This window comes from Leptonotus elevatus, chromosome 17, assembly GCF_054856555.1.
Source record: "Leptonotus elevatus isolate MCC_2025b chromosome 17, RoL_Lele_1.0, whole genome shotgun sequence".
Lineage (NCBI taxonomy): Eukaryota > Metazoa > Chordata > Actinopteri > Syngnathiformes > Syngnathidae > Leptonotus > Leptonotus elevatus.
In genome coordinates, this window is record NC_141255.1 from 15,672,433 (window position 1) to 15,696,700 (window position 24,268).

The window sequence follows — 24,268 nt, forward strand, 5'->3', positions numbered from 1 at the left end:
TAAATTATTTTGCCCTACTTTCTGTCATGTTCTATTTTTTGAATCATCATCATTTTTGAATAGATTTCAGTCAACTGGTAATGCATAATGTCGTCTTGAGCCCCATCAGTGACGCTGTTAAGCATTGGCATAATCACAGTGCAGAGCATCGGCATTGTAATGGCCTTTATTGACTCTTCATTTCCGCTGGAATCTTTGCGAGTTGCCTCTTGGGGCTCTTTGCCCTATTTTCCCTTAAATTGTCATTACACCTTGTACTATCTCATTGCGCTGAATTGTCTCCGTGTTTAAGATGGATGGATATTCAAACGACAGAAGCCTTCTGGGGAGCCATAATGTGACATTCTTCTATTATTATCTGCTGTCTGCTGCCTCATGCTGCGCATTCTAATTTGGACATTAGGGCTTTTTTTTTTTCTGTTCAAATGTTGCACGTGTGTCTGGAAAAGGCCAAGCCGCATATCTCTGCTGGCTATACGCGGCGGGCTCGCGAGGCGCACAATGGGCCAGTACCTTAGCAAGCATGTCCGGGTGCAAGCCCAGCCAGAATCAATACAACAAAGGTCATTGCTGCTGTGAATGTGGCCCAGCCAAATTCTCTATTCGCATTATGCGCCGTGTCTGGAGAGAACCAGGTGAGAAACACGTCTCCATCTTGTATTACGTCAATAAATCCAGGCCACGGCTCTTTTTGGACCGATGTTTTACAAACTCGTGTCTTATTCAGTGTGGATCAAAAGTAAGTTTGGCGCAAAAGTTTGGTCTTTGTTCATGGAGCCTATAGAAAGACTCCATTACACAATAATTGAGTAGAAAAGCTTACAAAAAAGTTGAACATCTTTTGGTTACAAGGTGCACATTTTACGTTATGTTTTGTTATATGTTATATAACAAATAAAATTACAGACTGACAATGACGGACAGGTAGTGATGGGAAAATGAAGCTTCATGAAGCACTTGTGATATTTTTTGACTCCCCTAGATGGTGCTCTTGGTTTAAATATAAAGGCTAGTGCAAAGGAAATTGATTACATTTCCACTGCATCTTTCAACCAAGAATGGCATCTAGAGGAGTCAAAAAATATTACAAGTGCTTCATGAAGCTTCATTTTCCCATCACTATGGACAGGTGCCCGGGGCATTTTGTAAATTGCCCGTCTCCTTTTAAACATTCCGTTTATTTAGCAGCCCCAAATTATGTATGCTAATTTCAAAAGTCTCTACCACCGTAAAGGCTCAAGTTTAAACATTTTTTCTTGAGTCACATAGTTTTCCGACTTTTGGTAGACAACATCTGCTCTGTTAATCTGTGTTGCAAAAGCCACCCCCCTTCACCGAACGTGCAATTTTTGTGAGGACGCAGCGAGAATCCTGCAAATCTAACACGCTGCAGCATGCCAGTGAAATCGCTAGGTGTCCGCCATCTGTGCGCATGACCAGGCCAAATGCTTCGTCGTCATCAGCAGCAGCAGCAGCTCCAGTCAAAGCCGCATCAGTCTCCATCTGTCAGTCCCTCGGAAAAGGAATTAGATTTTTGTCCATATTTTCGACACCTTTTATCTACCGTAGGCCCTTTGATTTCTTCTGTTTCAAAGATGTGCATTATTGCTTAATGAAGGACTGTGTCCTTTGTTAAGAGTGTTTCTGTATATAACTTCTGCCTATTGGTGTGTCTGCGTACAATGAAGCACGTCCATCTGCTGTGGAGGCTCCAACAGGCTCTGGCCGCATCCACCGTCAGATGGCAGATCTGATGCAGCGCTCGCATCCTGCAGGCTTTCAGCTCCAGCATTTTCTGTTATCTAAGCTCAAGTTGAGGCCCTTAAAATATCAGACGTTACTGTTAAATACGAAGGGACATCTTTTATACCCGTTGTGCGGCATCAATTCTTGGTTTGGTGGTTTTGGCTTCCAGGATGTTGGATTGTTGAGCTGGTCTCCAGTGGTCTCCCAAAGGTCACAATAAAAATACTCTGCATTAGTCATAAATGTAATTGTGTAGAATTGGAATTACCGACAAGTCTTGTATGTATCTTGTTTACTGCTATAACAAACCTAAAATGAAAAACTATTTGGAACACTTAATGATTGGCTATTGCAGTATGTCATTGGATGAGGCAGATTTCTAAATCTAATACAGTTTACAGCGGAAATATTTTCCAGGAAATGTAGGCGGCATTCAAAAGTGACCAACAACTCAATCTGTAGTGTCTCCAATGATGACGGATCTGGCCTTCTGGCTCTTTCATTCCATTACGGCGAAGCTTATTAAAAAAAAAACATTGCTTCCGCTCATCTCCAAAATAAGTTCGGGATTGATTAAAAACCACTGTTGCATTGAGTTTGACCCATGCGTTGCCTCCTATGGACTCCTGACAAAGTCGTGGAGACTGAAGATGAATGTGTGTGTGTGTGTGTGTGTGTGTGTGTGTGTGTGTGTGTGTGTGTGTGTGTGTGTGTTTGCCTTTGTGTATTATGAGGACATGTCACCTGAATACACGCAACACTGCGAGGACATTTTGAATTATGAGGACACAGCCCATGTCCTCATAATTCATTCAATGCAGAAGTGCTTCTAGGGCTGTAGAAGGCTTAAATCCAAAGTTTTAGCCAATGTCCTTGTAAACCATAATTACATGAATTTGTGTATTTTTGTGTATTTGATGACGCCCCCTGTAGGAAGGTCCTCGTAATGCACCACTTCATGAATTATTCACACCAGTGTATATTTCACAGCATTTGATTGGCTGACCGTCACCTGTCCCCACAATTACGCACATGTCCCCATAATTCCGTTTTTTCTCAAAATGCTGTGTATTGTGAATGTTTGTCTGTAGACGCAGAGCCTTTTTTTTTTTTGCAGCCACCAATTCCTAAGTAGATAAATTAAATAATGAAATACACTACGACATTTAATTATATATTTCAGCATTTAATTCTTGCAGTGGTTGTTTATTTGAAAATATACAATGGTTAACAGCTGTTTATCACATCACTTTGAACAGCTGGAGGCAGAGACAGAGAAACTGTCAGTGCCGTATATTGATTCATCATTTAACATCCCACCCTGCCTTTACAATGTAACATCTTTCTATACACCAGTGGCCAAATGTTTTGAGAATGACATTGATTTTCTAAAAATCTCCAGTGCTGACTTATTATTATTGTTTTTTTATGATGGCAATTTGCATGTACTCCAGAATGTTATAGTGATTAGATGAATTGCAAAGTCCCTATTTGCCATGAAAATTAAAGTAATTTCCTTTAGTGACCTTACAAACTTTAAGTGAAGAAGGCTTCAGGGCACCCAAGAAAATCCAGCAAATGCCAGGACTATCTCCCAAAGTTGATTCAGCTGCGGGATAAGGACATCACCACCAGTGTAGAGCTTGCTCAGGAATGGCAGTAAGCAGGTATGAGTGCATCTACACCCATGGTGAGGGAGTAAGACTTTTGGAGGATGGCCTGGTGTGACCAGTGAAAAGGGGATTCCATAAATACAGACCAAAATAAGAAAAAAAGAGTTGAAGTTATTTTCTCTGATTAACCCCCTTTCCAAATGTTTGGGGCATCCGGAAAAATGCTTGTCTGGAGAAGAAAAGGTGAGCGCTACCATCAGTCCTGCTTCATGCCAAAAGGAAAGCATCATGTGACCATTCATTTGCAGGGTTGCTTCTCAGCCAAGGAATTGGGCTCGCTCACAATTTTGCCAAAAAACACATGCATCCATTACTAAAGTATAGTACTAAAACATCCTCGGACAGCAACTGTATGACAGCAGCAAGGTTATTTTATTTACTAAAGCAAAAAAACATTTTCGTTAATGAAAAAAAAAACTTTTTAAAAAACTGAAACTGAAATCACATTTTATGATTACAAAATGATCTATAATTCTAGCAATAATATCCTTTGTTTTCGTCTGTGGTAATTCATTTAATATATGAGCCTTTGGGGTTCATTTTAAATGTGATCTATTTTTTTTTATTGACACTGTAAATCATAGAACAATAGCCACTCTTATCAACAAAGTTCATAATCCAACGACTGAACCAATTTGTTGATTTGAACGGGATTTATTATATTGCCCTGAGTACGGAAGTGACGTCATCTAGCAGCCCCGATAGAGAACCGCCCCCGGCTCTATTTACTTCACGAGATGTGACGGCGTGTAGCTGTGCTAATGAGGTAGGTTTGAAGCTCGAATTTTTCCTGTTGTTGTTGGTCGCTTGTGTACATTGCTCCCTCTTTCGCGAAAATGATTTATAATGCAAGTCCAGTGTAAGTGCAGCTAAGCTTACGTTAGCATACCTAACCATCTGTTGATTATGATGGATGCAGCTAATTATTTAGAATTGCTACGCTTCTGTTAGCGACGGTTAGCATAGCAGAGCTAACCGTCTGTTGAGTAAGATGAATGCTAATTGCAATTTTTAAGAGGAAAGCAATAACAGGCTGGTTTTTGATGTGAAAATATACAATGGCTTAGTATTACCAGTACAGTATAAATGAAGTATTGGTAAATTGCTGCATTTGTGTTTACTTAAATTTGTTCTTTCAATAGAAATATTTCAGTAAAGTCTGTTAGTGTTCATTTAATTTAATTTATGCAAATATTTAGCAGAGCTGTGCTATCCACTGTATTTTATTTTCGTTGGCACATTTACTGCACACTGCACAGGCTATTATGGTACACTGAAAGTCAACTTCAAGACATCTGCACCAAGTTACCTATCAAACTGATTGAAACTCATTTTTTTCTATAGCTTTAGATCATTATCTTCAGTGAGACATGTCAGTCATGAGGCCACAGAGGGCAAAAGTTAAACCCAAAGAAGAGGTAGCATACTTTTCATCCTTAGGTAAAGACAAGAATGGCTTCACCATAAAATATATTAATTAATTCAAAGGTGAGTATTGGTAAAATATTCTTTAGTATGGGTCTAGTTTTCATTATTGTTATAATGAAATATTTCTGTTGTATCCTTTTTTCTTTGTAAGGTCGAGGAGTGTTCAGTTCCTGCTCCTTTCAGAAGAGAGACTTTCCTACTGAATATCGAGGAGAAGTTCTAAGCAAACAGGAACGTGAAAACAGGCTGAGAGTGTATCATGATGCCCGGAAGGTTTTCATGTTTGAATTTCGCTACAATGGAAAAACACTATGGTATGTTTATATGGTGTGTTGTCACACTTAATTTTGTTTTTTTGGGGGGATATCGTGCAAGGTTTGACAAAACATAAAAGATTAATTAAAACTCAAAAGCAAAAGTACATTCTTTTCTCAATATAATTTTTTTATTTTTTTATTTCATTTTTTACAATATTGTGACTTGTTTTTTTATTTTACTTTTACAGTTATCGTGAGTATCGCTAACCTCACAATATCATGTTAATTATCATATCGTGATTTCTTATGACATTTGGATATTGTGTCATACATGTGACATACTAGAATTACTGGTCGCACATTCATGATTACATGAAATTATATTATAGCAGTCTAGTCTTAGTAAGAATTTAATTGTATTGGTATTTTTCTATTCATCTGCCCCAGGTTTCCACTGAAGCACAACCTGATGAAGACACAGCTATCAGACTGCGCCAAAGTTGACCAGGTGACTAGATTTCTTTTTGAATGTTGTTGAAATCAGTTTTCCGAAGCAAGACATTAGTGGAGGGTGGAGATACTAGGGCTGCACAATATGTGGAAAATATCTTGCCGCACGAATGACTCATGCAATATGTGTATTGCAAAGACGTGCAACAAATGAATATTGGATTAATTGTATACTTTAGTCTGAGGCTAAGCGATATGGCCAAAAAATAAAATAAAAAGTATTTTAAACCAACCATCCAGCATTCTGCCACCACTTGTGCAAAATTACAACTCACAATAACATCTGGATGTAACAGAACATAACAACAGCTTTTAATAATCCAGAAGACAAAATACATTTCACGATTTAGCAAATTTTCAACGATTCAATTTAAATTTAATTTATTCAATTAATTTGATTTATTGCCAGGCCCTACTTGAGTCTGAATTTGACCAATCAGAGACAACATTAATTGCGCATCGCCATACAAGAGAATTGTATCGAGGAGCATTACTAACAAAAAATAACTTATTTGGATAAGACTAGATCACAATGAGCATGATTATTTTTCTGCACGTACGTGTATTTCTTTAATTAGATTATATAGATATATACATTAGGTCCATGTTCAATGTCAAAATAATCTCCATCACTGTATAAAACACCCATGTCGCATGTTTTGTCAATACTGTGCAGACCTCACAGGTGCATAGTCTTCACAATGTCGTAGTTGTGAATAACTGACACTCTGAGGACAGTGTATTTACACACTGCGAATGTAAAATAAGTTTTCAGGGGTTTGGAGTTACACATACAGTCCTCATAATTCATACTCTGGTATGGACACTCTGAGGACTGTGTATTTTCTATTAATTGTTTCATTGTGAAAAATAGACGTCACCAATTTACACAAACCACTAGTGCTGACGGATTATTTATTTTTCAAATAGCAAATAAAATGTATTTGCATTCACAATACTTTAACCTATTCATTGTTCTTTATGTACTGTAACTGTGTAAATGCACAGGTACAGTCGTGTTACTAAGAATTTAATTTTATATGTATTTTTCTCTTCATGTGTACCAGGTTTCAAATGAAGCACAACCTGAAGACATAGCTAAAGATGTAGCTGTCACAGACCAAGTTGACCAGGTGACTAGATTTGTTTTTGAATGTTGATGTTGAAATACATTTTTCAGAAGCAAGACGTAGCACAATATATAAAAAAATATTTTGTCGCACGAATGGCTCATGCATATACTGTATGTATGTATACAGTATATGTGTATTGCAAAGACATGCAACAAATGAATATTGGATTGTATACTTTAGTCTGACTTTGACCAATCAGAGACTACCTTAATTGCGCATCGCCATACAAGAGAACCGTATTGAGGGGCATTACTAACAAAAAATAACTTATTTGTATAAGACTAGATCACAATAAGCATGCTTATTTTTCCGCATTAACGTGTATTTCTTTCTTTGGATTATAAAGATTTCTCTATTTCTCTATCTTTATCTCTATATCTATCTATCTATATCTATATATCTGTCTCTCTATGTCTCTCTCTCTCTATATACAGTATATATATATCTATACATCTATATCTGTATGCATGTGTGTGTGTGTATATATATATATATGTGTATATATATATATATATATATATATATATGTATATATATACATACATACATATATATATATATATATATATATATATACATACATATCTATATATATAGATATATAGATATGTATGTATATATACATACATATATATATATATAGATATATACTGTATATATAGAGTGTGTATGTATACAGTATATGTATAGATCTTTTTTTTAGGTCCGTGTTAAATGTTTAATCTCCATCACTGTATAAAACACCCATGTCGCATGTTTTGTCAATACTGTGTAACCCTTGCAGATACATAGTCCTCACAATGTCGTAGTTGTGAATAACTGACACTCTGAGGACAGTGTATTTACACACTGCGAATGTAAAATAAGTTTTCAGGGGTTTGGAGTTACACATACAGTCCTCATAATTCATACTCTGGTATGGACACTCTGAGGACTGTGTGTTTTCTATTAATTGTTTCATTGTGAAAAATAGACGTCACCAATTTACACAAACCACTAGTGCTGACGGATTATTTATTTTTCAAATAGCAAATAAAATGTGTTTGCATTCACAATACTTTAACCTATTCATTGTTCTTTATGTACTGTAACTGTGTAAATGCACAGGTGGTCGTGTTACTAAGAATTTAATTTTATATGTATTTTTCTCTTCATGTGTACCAGGTTTCAACTGAAGCACAACCTGAAGACGTAGCTGTCACAGACCAAGTTGACCAGGTGACGAGATTTATTTTTGAATGTTGATGTTGAAATCCATTTTTCAGAAGCAAGATGTTGCACAATTTATAAAAAAAAATATCTTGTCGCACGAATGGCTCATGCAATATGTGTATTGCAAACACATGCAACAAATGAATATTGGATTGTATACTTTAGTCTGATTTTGACCAATCAGAGACTACCTTAATTGCGCATCGCCATACAAGAGAATTGTATTGAGGAGCATTACTAACAAAATATAACATTTGGATAAGACTAGATCACAATGAGCATGCTTATTTTTCCGCATTAACGTGCATTTCTTTCTTTGGATTATAAAGATCTCTCTATCTCTATCTTTATCTCTATATCTATCTATCTATATCTATATATCTGTCTCTCTATGTCTCTCTCTCTCTATATACAGTATATATATCTATACATCTATATCTGTATGCATGTGTGTGTGTATGTATGTATGTGTGTATATATATATATATATATATATATATATACTGTATATATAGAGTATGTATGTATGTATATATGTATATGTATGTATGTGTATATATACAGTATATGTATAGATCTTTTTTTTAGGTCCGTGTTAAATGTTTAATCTCCATCACTGTATAAAACACCCATGTCGCATGTTTTGTCAATACTGTGCAGCCATCACAGGTGCATAGTCCTCACAATGTCGTAGTTGTGAATAACTGACACTCTGAGGACAGTGTATTTACACACTGCGAATGTAAAATAAGTTTTCAGGGGTTTGGAGTTACACATACAGTCCTCATAATTCATACTCTGGTATGGACACTCTGAGGACTGTGTATTTTCTATTGATTGTTTCATTGTGAAAAATAGACGTCACCAATTTACACAAACCACTAGTGCTGACGGATTATTTATTTTTCAAATAGCAAATAAAATGTGTTTGCATTCACAATACTTTAACCTATTCATTGTTCTTTATGTACTGTAACTGTGTAAATGCACAGGTGGTCGTGTTACTAAGAATTGAATTTTATATGTATTTTTCTCTTCATGTGTACCAGGTTTCAACTGAAGCACAACCTGAAGACATAGCTGAAGACGTAGCTGTCACAGACCAAGTTGACCAGGTGACGAGATTTCTTTTTGAATGTTGATGTTGAAATCCATTTTTCAGAAGCAAGATGTTGCACAATTTATAAAAAAAAATATCTTGTCGCACGAATGGCTCATGCAATATGTGTATTGCAAACACATGCAACAAATGAATATTGGATTGTATACTTTAGTCTGATTTTGACCAATCAGAGACTACCTTAATTGCGCATCGCCATACAAGAGAATTATATTGAGGAGCATTACTAACAAAATATAACATTTGGATAAGACTAGATCACAATGAGCATGCTTATTTTTCCGCATTAACGTGCATTTCTTTCTTTGGATTATAAAGATCTCTCTATCTTTATCTCTATATCTATCTATCTATATCTATATATCTGTCTCTCTATGTCTCTCTCTCTCTATATACAGTATATATATCTATACATCTATATCTGTATGCATGTGTGTGTGTATGTATGTATGTGTATATATATATATATATATATATATATATATATATATATATATAGATATAGATATATATATATATATACTGTATATATAGAGTATGTATGTATGTATATATGTATATGTATGTATGTGTATATATACAGTATATGTATAGATCTTTTTTTTAGGTCCGTGTTAAATGTTTAATCTCCATCACTGTATAAAACACCCATGTCGCATGTTTTGTCAATACTGTGCAGCCATCACAGGTGCATAGTCCTCACAATGTCGTAGTTGTGAATAACTGACACTCTGAGGACAGTGTATTTACACACTCCGAATGTAAAATAAGTTTTCAGGGGTTTGGAGTTACACATACAGTCCTCATAATTCATACTCTGGTATGGACACTCTGAGGACTGTGTATTTTCTATTGATTGTTTCATTGTGAAAAATAGACGTCACCAATTTACACAAACCACTAGTGCTGACGGATTATTTATTTTTGAAATGGCAAATAAAATGTGTTTGCATTCACAATACTTTAACCTATTCATTGTTCTTTATGTACTGTAACTGTGTAAATGCACAGGTACAGTCGTGTTACTAAGAATTTAATTTTATATGTATTTTTCTCTTCATGTGTACCAGGTTTCAACTGAAGCACAACCTGAAGACATAGCTAAAGACATAGCTGTCACAGACCAAGTTGACCAGGTGACAAGATTTCTTTTTGAATGTTGATGTTGAAATACATTTTTCAGAAACAAGACGTTGCACAATTTATAAAAATAAAAAAAAGATCTTGTCGCACGAATGGCTCATGCAATAGGTGAATTGCAAAGACATGCAACAAATGAATATTGGATTGTATACTTTAGTCTGATTTTGACCAATCAGAGACTACCTTAATTGCACATCACCATACGAGAACCGTATCGGGGGGCATTACTAACAAAAAATAACTTAATTGGATAAGATTAGATCACAATGAGCATGCTTATTTTTCCGCATTAACGTGTATTTTTTTTTCATTGGATTATAAAAATATATAGATATAGATAGATCTTTTTTTTTAGGTCCATGTCGAAATAATCTCCATCACTGTATAAAACACCCATGTCGCATGTTTTGTCAATACTGTGCAGTCCTCGCAGGAACATAGTCCTCACAATGTCGTAGTTGTGAATAACTGACACTCTGAGGACAGTGTATTTACACACTGCGAATGTAAAATAAGTTTTCAGGGCTTGGAGTTACACATACAGTCCTCATAATTCATACTCTGGTCAGGTATGGACACTCTGAGGACTGTGTATTTTCTATTAATTGTTTCATTGTGAAAAATAGACATCACCAATTTACACTAACCATTAGTGCTGACGGATTATTTATTTTTGAAATGGCAAATAAAATGTGTTTGCATTCACAATACTTTAACCTATTCATTGTTCTGTATGTACTGTAACTGTGTAAATGCACAGGTACAGACTTGTGTGTTACTAAGAATTGAATTTTATATGTATTTTTCTCTTCATGTGTACCAGGTTTCAACTGAAGCACAACCTGAAGACATAACTGAAGACGTAGCTGTCACAGACCAAGTTGACCAGGTGACGAGATTTCTTTTTGAATGTTGACGTTGAAATACATTTTTCAGAAGCAAGACGTTGGCACAATATATAAAAAAATATCTTGTCGCACGAATGGCTCATGCAATATGTGTATTGCAAAGACAAGCAACAAATGAATATTGGATTGTATACTTTAGTCTGACTTTGACCAATCAGAGACTACCTTAATTGCGCATCGCCATACGAGAAACGTATCGAGGGGCATTACTAACAAAAAATAACTTAATTAGATAAGATTAGATCACAATGAGCATGTTTATTTTTCCGGATTATCGTGTATTTTTTTTCATTGGATTATAAAAATATATAGCTATAGATAGATCCTTTTTTTTTAGGTCCATGTTCAATGTCGAAATAATCTCCATTACTGTATAAAACACCCATGTCGCATGTTTTGTCAATACTGTGCAGCCCTCACAGATACTTAGTCCTCACAATGTTATAGTTGTGAATAACTGACACTGAGGACAGTGTATTCATACACCTTGACTGTAAAATAAGTTTTGAGGGCTTGGAGTTATTATACAATTCATACTCTGGTCAGGTATGGATTCTCTGAGGACTGTGTATTTTCTTGTTTTTGTTTCATTGTGAAAAATAGACGTCACCAATTTACACAAACCTGTAGTGCAGAAGGATTTATTTATTTATTTTTGTAATGGCAAATAAAATGAGTTTGCATTTACAATACTTTAACCTATTAATTGTTCTGTATGTACTGTAACTGTGTAAATGCACAGGTACAGTCGTGTTACTAAGAATTGAATTTTATATGTATTTTTCTCTTCATGTGTACCAGGTTTCAACTGAAGCACAACCTGAAGACATAGCTGAAGACGTAGCTGTCACAGACCAAGTTGACCAGGTGACGAGATTTCTTTTTGAATATTGATGTTGAAATCAGTTTTCAGAAGCAAGACGTTAGGAGTGAAGAGTGTAGAGTAGATGCTAGGGCTGAACTATATAACTAACAAATATAATCACAACAATTTTTTATGCAATGTGTATTGCCAAGACGTTCAAAATATTGTATCCAACAATAAGCTTGTATGGGACTAAAATTCCTACAAGTCAACATTAAAAATATCTCAAATTGAAGATTTGTTGGCAGTTTGGTGATTTGGATTATGCACTGTAGTGATCTTTTGTTCCCATTAATTTATTTATGGTGGATTTTAGAGATGAACTCGCTATCAATTTTATTTTATTTTTTTAAACAGAAGTGTAAACATCAGGTAGTTAATTTACTTGTATCAAGCTTGGATAAATGTGCTTTATGTTTTGGACCTTTCGCTGCACTAGAATGGACTGGCATGATGGGTATTTTATCTTCTGTGTTATTTGTATCTGCAATGGATCTTTGTTTCACGCAACCAGAATTAATAGTGCAGGCATTTTCATTGAATGAATATAATTTAGTCAAGAGGATAAATTATGACCCATGTTTATACCTTTATCTTTAGTTGCAAGCAGCTAAATGTTGAGCAATTGTCTCAATCTTAACGACTGTCTGACTCGGTAAAATAGAAAAGTCTACTGTAACTGAAGGACTGTATCACACAATATCTGTTTTAGGGGCAATGCCATAGATTAAGCATATTAACTATCCCTCTTGTTAAATGCTTCATCTCATCTTTCGAATAAATGTGACTAGATTTATAATAATCTTTAGTATGTGCACAAACTTTAGGTTCTAAATGCTTTTCTAGTTTGCTCCAGCATCTGGCACATATCCCGTTTAAAAAAAATGCAAAACTGCTTGATGATGAAGACCTTTGGTAAATTAACTTTAGCACATTAGCCCATCAATGGCGGGAGCTACTTCTGCCGCGAGCGCTCGACACTTTTCTCAAGCTTCTACTTCGAGTGTAACATCACTAAGTAACAGCGAAGTAAAGCTAGTAAATATTTATGACCACCCGCCAAAATGAATTTTAACCCGCATATGGCAGGTTAATTTTAGAGCCACTGTATATATGCATAAGTATGTGTGCATCTACTGTATATATGGATATCATTGCTGTCCTGTGAAAAACACGTTTCCATTTTTAGGTCGCGGGCTGCTCTCCGGTAGCTCCTATGGTGGAAGTGTTTTTCACAGAACAGCGACAATATGTGTATGTATGTATGTATGTAATAATTGTTTTCGTTTAAAAAATTAGGTTGCTGATGTATCCAGTTCAAGTGAGGATTCGTTAGCAGAGGAATATGTTCCAGATTCTCACAGTACTTCGGACACTTCCTACATTGAACCTGTTTCAGAAATTCAGAAATCCGAAGGTATTTCAGGAATGAGCTATGAGAAAACTGCTCATCCTTTAAGATGAGAGGTAGTCATGTTTTAAAGAATAAAATGTTCAATGTTCACTGACTCTTTTGCATCTGGTTTCATGTCGAGCTTATCCATTACAAAGCTGTGTTTGACCTAGATAACCTGTTCACATAAGAAGCAGTTTTATTAACATACCAGTTTCAGTCTGTCCTAAAATTGTAAGTTGTAACATGAGCACCATGTTAAAACTTACAATTTTAGGACAGATCAGGTATGACTTTGCATTTCACAGTATTGTTATGTACAACAATGTGTCCTTATATCAGGTAAGTCATTACACATCAATGCCATTTTAGTTTGTGTAAAGTCAGAATGCCAGAACTTTCAAATCACTTCAGTGACATGGTTGCTGTGTGTTGTGTAAACTTTGTCCTTGTAATGTGAGTTGGTCCTCATAATTACCATTTTTGCAATGGGCGTGGCTTATTTAGGTCATTATCTATGTCCTCACAATTACGGATTTTTTCAGGTTTTTCTTTTTTTCGTGTGTTGAGTTTTTTCAAGTTTTGAAGTGAAATTCTCCTGGACAACCCCAAAAAAAAAATTTGGGTGCAAGTCCCATCTCTCTGGCATTAGCAGAAAGGGGTGTCCCTGTAATACACAATTAAACCGGTTTGGAAAAAATGTCCTCATAATACACAGAGGCAAGTATGTGTGTGTGTGTGTGTGTGTGTGTGTGTGTGTGTGTGTGTGTGTGTGTGTGTGTGTGTGTGTGTGTGTGTGTGTGTGTGTGTGTGTGTGTGTGTGTGTGTGTGTGTGTGGGTGGGTGTGGGTGTGGGTGTGGGTGTGTGTGTGGGTGTGGGTGCGCGCGGGGGGAGAGGGAGTATTAATGTATAATGGAATGGGGAGAGATAGAGCGGAGGCAGAGGGGAACTGAAGGGAAGCTGGGTGATAGATAGTGGGAAGAACTGAGGGGTGATGGCGGGTGTAGGAAGGAAAAAGTGAAAGAGATCTGCTGAGGACTGCTGCATAATCAGCCAATGTGTCTCTGTCTGACTTGGCAAAGACATCATTAAGGGAACCCGAGGTCTTCTGGGTTCACAGAGCCACGGAGGCTCAGTTACGCTCCCATCCCTCCTGCCACTCAATTTGTTTAATTTACCTCCATTCCGAGGCTCCGCTTGGGGGAGGAAAAAGGGGCCGCTTGACCCGCGACGCGGAGGAGTCAAAAAGTTACATCTAAATGAAACGGATGGCTGAGAGACTCCTGGCAAACGCATGGCCAGTCAATAGGCCGGTGAGGCGACGCTGATGATGATGCTAGGAGATGGCTGCACTTGGAAGGGCTGCTTTAGGTATGCAGGGAGAGCAAGACTGCGAGGGAGAGGATGTGATGGGAAGGAAATGAAAAATTGAAAAGCAGCCCCTCCCTGGGGGGACGTAAACGAGTGACCACAGCCTGAAGAAAGGGATGCTATGCGGCGTGGCTCAGTACAACATGCGCATGTTGTACTTGTGTTTCCATGGCGGGGTGTACAAGCACAATGGGGTCAGCTAGACATGTTTACAAATTGTTGGTATACATCTGTTAATCAAATTAAAATAGTAATAATATATAATAAATGAATGAAAATGAACTCATTAAAATCAGACATTTATTTTGAATTGCGGTTCAACAGAATTACCTAAAAGATCAACTCATGTCGCTTGGAGCTTGACTTCCCTACGTGCACGTGTAGACCAGTACCAAGTTCGGTCCTCGAGAGCCACTATCCAGCCTGTTTTCCATGTTTCTCTCCACTAACACACCTGATTCATGATCAGGATCGTTATCAGGCTTCTGCAAAGCGTGCTGATGAGCTGATCATTAGATTCAGCTGGGCTGAAGGAGGGAGACATGGAAAACAGGCTGGATAGGGGCTCTCGAGGACCGAACTTGACCAAACATGGAAGGCCAGAGTTATCTCAGATCTGAATCTTAGTCAGCATCTGTGCCCTCTGGAGAAAGCATCCTTCAAACCTGAGACACCTGGAGCAGTTGTCTCACTCAAAGTTACAAAAAACACAATTGTTTTATGGCAGTAACTGCCTCAAAATGTTGTACAACTAAATTTGATTTGTTTTCCTTTTTTTTATATTGCTGGTATTATTGTTCTTTTGTTAGTGCAAGTGTGTATGTAAGACAAAGCATAAGAGGTGTTCCTCCCATTTGTTTCTCCTCTTCACACAGTACTTACAGTACCGCTACTGTAGAGAACCTCTACTCGCTGGATGACAAAAAGTGGTATGGTTTGGTAACGGTTATTTTGGTACATTTGGCATGCAAAAATGTATGAATCAGATTGTAGTGACTGGTGGAAATGGTGCCATAAACATTACATATGCGTTGGTACTCGGTCACCATGAGGCTGCACTCTGAAGGATGGCGCAAGCAAGGGGGAGAATATATGATGCAGTGCAGAAGTGGTTACCGTGCACGGAGCTGAGGGATGAGAGCCAAGCGGCTATTTTATTTTGCCAATTGAAGTGTGCAAATGGAAATGTCAGAGTGGCTGGAAAAGTAATGAATCTGATCGGAGCGATGCCACCTCTCTCATCGAATGGCTGATCAATTGCCATTGTCTTCTTCCAGCGTTGATGTTTGTCGTTATTTTTGTGATTGTTTTCTCCTCTGCCGCGGCTGTTGACGAGTTTGTCGGTGAAATTTCGAATCACGACAGAACGGAATCGATCTACAACGCCGATCGATGCTTTCATCCTATACTTACACGCCTTGACCAAAAAGAGTGATTTTTAAATTAGGCTCGGGTAGGGGTGTAAATCAAAACAAGACAGGGTGTGTCTGCATTTCGACTATTTCCTTTTGGCTGCCATTCCCAGAGTAAAAAAAAAAAAGGAAGAAAAAAAGAAGTCTGGCTCATTTCCACTTCTCCATTTAGCATCAGATGCACACTGATGCTTGATGCTCCAATTCCCTAATGGCCAAAAAAGCTGTTGCGCCTCAATTTAGTGGAGTAACTTCCATAACCTTAGAGCAATTTTGTGCTTCCGCACCACCGCGTTAAGTTGAATTTTAGAGCAATTACTATCTAGTGTATCATTGCGGTTTTTTTTGTTTGTTTTTTGCAGTGCTCCATTTTGACAGGCTAGCTAATTTCCGCCCATGGTGATCAATATTTCTGACACTTCACTGGCAGCATAAATTCCAAAGGCATGTCGCTTTGTTGTGCTAGGGGAGCGGCGCATCTCAAAGCATCAACAAAAACCACTCGCATCCCTTCGTTTGTTCAGTCAGTCGATGAGACTGTCGACGGTCCCTCCGGAGTCTTTCTGCTTTCAATATCACGCAGCATGAACATCACCCACTTTGGATTGACTATGAAAACACAACTGCAGCGGCCGGATGACAAAAGAAAGAAATAACAGCTGTTAGAGTGATGAGCAGAAGCACAACAATTGAACCGTATGATGGAGATGAGAGGCAAAAAAGTTTCCTGTGGTTCGGGTGAAGGAAGCTAAAGCCGCAACTTTAAAAGATGTTATCAGAATGTGATACTAATATCGAGACATTCAGTTTTGACTACAGGGAACGCAAGACCTCTTAGTTGAGAGAGTAATTCTGTTTCTTTGATTTATTCTCCCTCATTACCTCAGAGACCCTTAGATCCCAACCGGGCTTGGAGAACATCTCCCGTTGCCTCACCTTGTTAGTCCCACTTTGTGGCTCTTTCTCCATCTTGACATCCACCGTTTGAAGCCGGCAGAGACAACTCGGCGCTTCTGACGCAAAAGCCCATCAAGAAACTTCGTTGTTTTTCCAGAATCAAGATCCCCTAATGACCCGCAGTCCTTGACATAGAAACCAGTTCCTCGTTATCATCCATGTTCTTTTCTACGCTCTTCAAAAGACTTAAGACGGATGTCTAATTTGATGCGACTCTCGGGTAGAATTCATAAATAAAAGTTTTTTTTTTGTAATCGTGAACAGCTTGTAAGTCTTTTTCAGCCGTTTTCCCCCCTTGCTCACTGATCGAGCCTTCGCCAAACTAAATTGCATCTTTTCATTCTCATACATGGCCTCGAGAGGGAATCATTTGTTACTGGGGCAGTAATGAATATGGCAGTATTCAAGCGCCATGATTAACATGATGCAATTTATTTCTTTATGTTCACTTGAACAGCTTTAAAACACAAGCATCATCGCGGATGCTTACATTAAGGAGAATAGCCGATTGTTAGCCACCCTGCTGCTTTCATTTCCCATGCAAATACTCGAGTGTCATTATTTATGGTGAATTCAATTATCATCTGTCAGAAATGGCCATTCAATTCCGCTACATAGGAAGAAAAATAAGGGGGCACTGGAGGACGGGATGGGGGAAAAAAAACACATCAGCCATCGTGAGAAATGGAAGGAAACAGAAGGAATCTATCAAAACTGTAATGAAGATCAAAGGCAGGATGGTGGTTATAGTTTGCAGGGAAGCGTGTAATGAACTGAAAGGGCTTGTTTAGTCGCCGCCTCCTGCAAACTGCGCACTGTGTGAACTCATACAGTTACCTTTCAAAGCCACCGGTGGGCCGGCAGGATGATTGATGACAGAGCGCCGCCATTTGTGTTCATTTGCCGCGTTCGACTAAGTTTAAAATATCGGTGTAAACAATGCTGACAGAAAGCAACGAGATGCGTACATGGATATTTGTTCCTGATTGCTACGTGGAGAGAAAACACAACATAGTGTCTTTTGCTTTGTACACGTTCTCAGTAATTGGGTTGTTTTTTAACTAAATTTTAATGAAACACTTTGATTAGTTTTGAAATAATTAACATACAAAGTCTTCTGATCCTAAGTGTTTTGATAGCAATATTTTGCAGTGTATACATGTTGGTTTATCTACATTATTCATGACTGAAACTGTAACGTTTGTTCCCTAGATAACAGAAACATTATTATTGTGAGGAGCACAATTGTCCTGGGTGTAATTAGCTTCAGGCACCGGGACCAAATGACAATACTGATGCTTATCCTTGGTGTGAATGTGCATCTGTACAATGTGTACTGGCTTCGTCAGTACTTTGCAGCACCGATTGTGATTGCTGGCACTGCAGGTCTTCCAGCCCCAAATGTCCTCTTCAAATATGATCCATTCTTACTTCAACAATGCAAGACTGCTTTCATTGTGGTTAAGAAAAAGGCAACCTGTTGTGATGAAAAAGACCTCAAAGCAATGTTTACGACACGGCTTTCTCCGTTGATTAGCGCCGTGCTAAAATGCAATGTGGACTAAAGCTACGTTCCAAAAATCAATGAGTCTTCCAAATGAAAACATTATCACATATGCAGGCACTTGTTAATTACTTTTTTTTATGTTAGCTTCCTGCCTGTGTGAGCAACCGATTAGAGAGTTGCTAAATTACTGCAAATTGCCAGCAGTATATGGAAACAAGTGTTTGTTTTTGCCACCTTAGTCTCATATTACCTTACTTTTAGATTATTATTTTTTTATGATGATCGCTTTGACTTTTGTTATATGAATTCAGCTACTTTTAATTAGCTTTTGGAGTGGGTTTGTTTGTCGTTGTTTTTTCATTGTTTTTCGTTTTTCATGTTTGTCATTTAATAAATGTTTGCGCATGACATTCAGAATATTTCTTCATGTCAAACTACTCGGGTAATTTTTTTTATTATACAAGTACTTAACTGATTAGAAAAAGAGGAGGATGAGTGTGTTCAATGGATCAAAAAATGTTGAAGGCATCCTCATAACATTAAATGTCGAAAGAATTAACATGTAACAGGTGCTCTGACAAAAATGTTTTGATAAAAAGCCTTTTTAATTAAGTGATTAATCGTGATTAATAGAAATTTTCAAACGTAATTAATTGTCTGTGTGTGATGACATTTACAATCAATCCCAAAAAGGAATGTATTGTATGTAATATTAATTAACAAAGATGAAAATGAAGGACATTTTTTGCCATCATTATAGTTATAGTCTTATTTTTTTATTTTAAAGCTCCCTCGTTTTGGTTTTGTTTTGATAAAGAAAATGTTAACTTTAGTTATTTGTTAGGTTTTTTTTTCTTTGTTCTCTTTCTTTTTTCAAAAAGAGCTCAGTATTGTTCGTTCGGTAATGTCATCATCATTGCTCTTCTTTTCTTTTTTTCTTTTTTTTTGTATGTGGGTGAGTATGTGTATGTGCGTGTGTGCGTGCGAGTGTGTGTGTATTCGTTAGCTCACCAAAAACCTATTAGAAAAAATCCCATACCGTTCACCTAAACCGAACACCGCCGTCAGGAGTTATTTGTTAGTTTTCGTCAACCATAATGACCTTGATTCATCCTTGGGCAATTATTATTATCAGACGAGAATGTGCTTATGCATATGAATCTAGTTGCAGAGAGCACTGAGAGGGAGTCGCTGTCACTGACTCTACCGCTGATTCGCAACAAGACTTTAATATGCACTGATGATGAATATCAGCCTCCGCAGCACTAATGAGCCTGATGGGTCTCGCCACAGCGCAACCTACAGCGAGGAAGCACATCCATATATTTTACGGCAAGTTGGAAGCAACAATTTCCTCCCTTCCTCATCTTTAGTCCTAATCCTCATTAATCATGATTTGAACACACGCATGTGCTCTGCTCATTAGTCGCCGCATTGATCTGACCCAAAGTCGGGCTCGGCGCGCCCACATCATGGAGGAGGACGTGAAACAAAGGCAGGCGGTAATCTATTAGAAGCCAGGCACAGCCACCGTGTGTTTGAAAGCGGCGCTTCCAATTAGTGGAAAAGCCCTCTGTGGAGTAATATCATTGCCACATTCAATCTTGTTGATCCCCAGCCCACCACCACCACTGTGACAAGAGCAATAGCCATCAATATGTTAGCTTACTTACTTCCAGAAACCTCTTATTTGCATTGACATTGAACAACTGGACTTACGTCGAGAGCAGGTTAAAAATGGAGCTGCAGGTTCAACTGTATCTGTGCGCATGTTTACGTGACAGCCAAGCGGAGGCTGCTAAAAGGCGTCATTTTCATCTGCATGATTGTTGACACATTGCGAGTAATATTTATGCAAAGGTAGACACCTAAGAGGCCCTGGCAAACAGAGATGCGTGCACAGCCCCCAGTGGATTTTTGATGAGCTCTGACAAATCTGCTGTGACAGCCTATCTCTACTCTTTCGGATGTACACGGCATTGTATGTTTGCAATCAAAGTGCAGCATGCACATATAGTACGGCCTGATTTATGAAAGGTTTGTGCATGCAAAATCTGGCAAAACCAGACGCCGAGAAGAACTTTTCCGCTTGTGTCAACATTTTTCAAGTGCCTTCAAAAATTATCTGTTTAGCAATGCCATTTTGGAGCTTTTAAATTATCAAGAAGGGTTCTCAGGTTTCCTATATATATATATGATGAAAAAGCCTTTTTAATTAATTAAGCCATTAACCGTGATTAATCAAATTTCTAAAATGTGATTTATCTAATTAAAACAATTCAATCGTTTGACAGGGCTAATATATAAAACATTAAATGTCGAAAGACACATAACAGGTGCTCTTCAAATTTGGCGGGCAAAGATGTTGATGAAAAAGCCTTTTTAATTAATTAAGCCATTAACCGTGATTAATCATAATTCTAAAACGCGATTAATCTAATTTAAAAAAAATCAATCGTTTGACAGGTCTAATATATATATATATATATATATATATATATATATATATATATATATATATATATGGATGGATGGATGGATGGATGGATGGATGGATGGATGGATGGATGGATGGATGGATGGATGGATGGATGGATAGATAGATAGATAGATAGATAGATAGATAGATAGATAGATAGATAGATAGATAGATAGATAGATAGATAGATAGATAGATAGATAGATAGATAGATAGATAGATAGATAGATAGATAGATAGATAGATAGATAGATAGATAGATAGATAGATAGATAGATAGATAGATAGATAGATAGATAGATAGATAGATAGATAGATAGATAGATAGATAGATAGATAGATAGATAGATAGATAGATAGATAGATAGATAGATAGATAGATAGATAGATAGATAGATAGATAGATAGATAGATAGATAGATAGATAGATAGATAGATAGATAGAATCTAATCTAATCTATCTATCTATCTATCTCTCTATCACAGCACCTCTGCTATAGCATTCTCCTTTATTTGTACTCAGCCCCTTTTATGTAATTGATTATTCTTATTCTGTTGTACTTTGTTGTTGTTCCACGATCGCAATGTTTCAACCATGATATTTATTTTGAGAGAATATCAGTTTAACTGCCATAAAGCTGTCATTTAATTATATTTTCGTAATTTGTATTGTATAAAAAACAATTTTCCCATCACTAGTTTATAGTATATAAACCAGTTTGACTGTTCTGTAAAGACAACCATTAAAGCCATCAGTGACAGAGAGCTACGGTGTCTGTATCCGGGGAAGGAAGGAGTGAAAATCTGTGCTTGTGAACTTATTTTCCTGTTTGTTAATAATGGTCACGTCCAACTGCAAGTGGCTACTCCACTTCAAACATAGAGCCGGCGTCCCCTGGCTTCCTGTAGGTCAGTGTTTCCCAGCCTTCATTGAGCCAAGGCACATTTTTTACATTTGAAAAATCTCACGGCACACCACCAAACAAAAATGTTGGAGAAGTGGCAGTAAAAGAGGCCAAAATCCTGAAATATCTTTATCCTAGTGTTAGTGACAAAAGCCATTTTTTTACCTGTTGCCAATGTTGTGCACAATCTGTTAGTCAGTGAACACGCAATTCAGCGGGTTCTTAGTTCATCTGGTCCATAGTGTGTGTGTTTGTGCGTGTCACCTGTTGTAAACACAAGGCATGATTGCCATTTACTGCTGCCAAAGGCTTACTTTAATCAATGTGGGATTGTGTTGATGTGTAAATATACTGTACATGTTTAAAAGTATATGGCTCCATGAGGCCTATTCATTTTTACAATGCCATTAAAAGCAATCGGGGCTTTGTTATTGCAATTCATAGGTCATCTGCTTGTTCCCGCGCCCATAAAGGCCTCTTACAAGCCAGCAATAGTGCGAAGCAGCAGGACTGTAAATGCATGTTGACATTTTACTTCTCATTTGAACGTGGATGCCTGTAGCTACACCAGCTGACCTACAAGGAAGTTTGTAACTTTAATAAGCGTATAATTCAAACGTATAAAAGTGCCCGCAGCGGCTCGAACGCTGTTTGCGTTTTTGCAGCTTTCGCAGTTGTATCAGATTTGAAGCTCGGAGTACCTGGAAAGACATTTGTCTCAGAAATTGGGCCCTTTGAACGAAACAATTTCATAGACAAGCTATTTGGAGTATTACTTATTTGATGTGTAGATCGAGCCCTCCTGCAGACACTATTAAATTCGCTTTTACATTCACAAACACTTCCATATCATCTCCTTGCTAGAATAATCACTTTTGTGTTTTTTTTTTTAAACACAAATAACAACCAAGTACTGAATATTTATTATTGATTAATAATTTCATTTCAGGGGTAGAGGGCGGCACGGTGGATGACTGCTTAGCACATCCGCCTCCCAGTGCAGAGGACGTGAGATCGAGTCCGGGCTTCGGCCTTCCTGGGTGGAGTTTGCATGTTCTCCCCGTGCTTGCGTGGGTTTTCTCCGGGTACTCCGGTTTCCTCCCAAATTCCAAAGACATGCATGGCAGGTTAATTGAACACTCTAAATCCATAGGTTTGGATGGTTGTTCGTCTCTGTGTGCCCTGCGATTGGCTGGCAACCAGTTCAGGATGTACCCCGCCGACTGCCCGAAGCCAGCTGGGATAGGCTCCAGCGCCCCCCGCGACCCTTGTGAGGACTAGCGGTTAAGAAAATGGATGGATGGATTTCAGGGGTAGAATTAAATGATCTTTCTAACTATGTAGCCGATTTTAGCAGAGGTGGCAACATGATGGAATATTTAAAATTATAATAAAAAATTTGAAATAAATTTAAGTTTGCAGTATATGATTCTGCTATAGGCCAAATCGCCAGCTAGTGTGCTTGGTGCTGGTTGAAATTAGCGCTGGGCATGAATCAAAATTTTATTGTGATTTAGATTTATACTTTTCAGGATCATAAAAAACTTTAGAATTGAAGAAAAACTATATGTCTGGTTGTTCTTTCAAGTTAAATTTAAAGTTGAATATAATTAATAATTGCGTTTATTAATCATGCTTTCAATATCAATCAAAATAATTGTGAATGTTATTTTGTCCATAATGGCCCAGCCCTAGTTGAACTGTATGGCCCTCTGACGATCCTTGCAAAATGAAAATTAATCTGCAATAATCGGTGCGGTGCGACCCCTCCTTAAACTCTCACTTCATATCAGCCTCAGTGGAGAATTGTCTTTAAAAAGAACAGGGTTATTTGGGTGTTTAAAATAACTAAAGATGCAGCAAGAAGCATAATTTTCCCACCCTGGCAGCGGATTAAATGGTGACTGCTCACTGCTTCTTTTCACGTAGGATTTAAATCAAATCCAGAGGGGTTTTTTTCTTTCTTAATATAGGTTGCTATGAGTGTGAAAAACAATCAGCAATACATGGCTGCCAATGTTGAGAGAGTGTCGAGGAATATGCGTGAAATTGAGAGCGACTGGAGGATAAATGAGATTCAGTTGACATCCAGTTTGCATATGTAAAGATCATTGAAGGTCTGTTATAGATTGTTGGAAACAATCATTTCATGTTGCCCATCTTGCTTACTGTGTTTTGTACTTCTGACTTTTGCAGTGTTTCTTTGAGCATCCCGACTCCATATTTGCAACGGGAGCGAACGCAGGCAT

General features: G+C 37.6%; 1 protein-coding gene across 2 annotated transcripts; it reads left to right on the plus strand.

The window, feature by feature from the left end:
• The first annotated feature begins 3,090 nt into the window (after positions 1-3,090).
• Positions 3,091-13,503, plus strand: LOC147160172 (uncharacterized). Of its 2 annotated transcripts, XM_086058150.1 has the most exons (9): positions 3,091-4,907; positions 4,999-5,161; positions 5,552-5,612; positions 6,682-6,747; positions 7,912-7,965; positions 10,150-10,215; positions 11,046-11,111; positions 11,932-11,997; positions 13,295-13,503. In XM_086058150.1, the coding sequence occupies exons 2-9, from the start codon at positions 5,127-5,129 to the stop codon at positions 13,457-13,459; spliced, it is 579 nt and encodes a 192-aa protein (XP_085914276.1). In that variant the 5' UTR covers positions 3,091-4,907; positions 4,999-5,126; the 3' UTR covers positions 13,460-13,503. The 2 variants fall into 2 exon arrangements, with proteins under 2 accessions (XP_085914276.1, XP_085914277.1); XM_086058151.1 differs by lacking the exons at positions 10,150-10,215; positions 11,046-11,111 and adding an exon at positions 9,009-9,074 and having other exon boundaries at positions 3,092-4,907.
• The last annotated feature ends 10,765 nt before the right edge of the window (positions 13,504-24,268 follow it).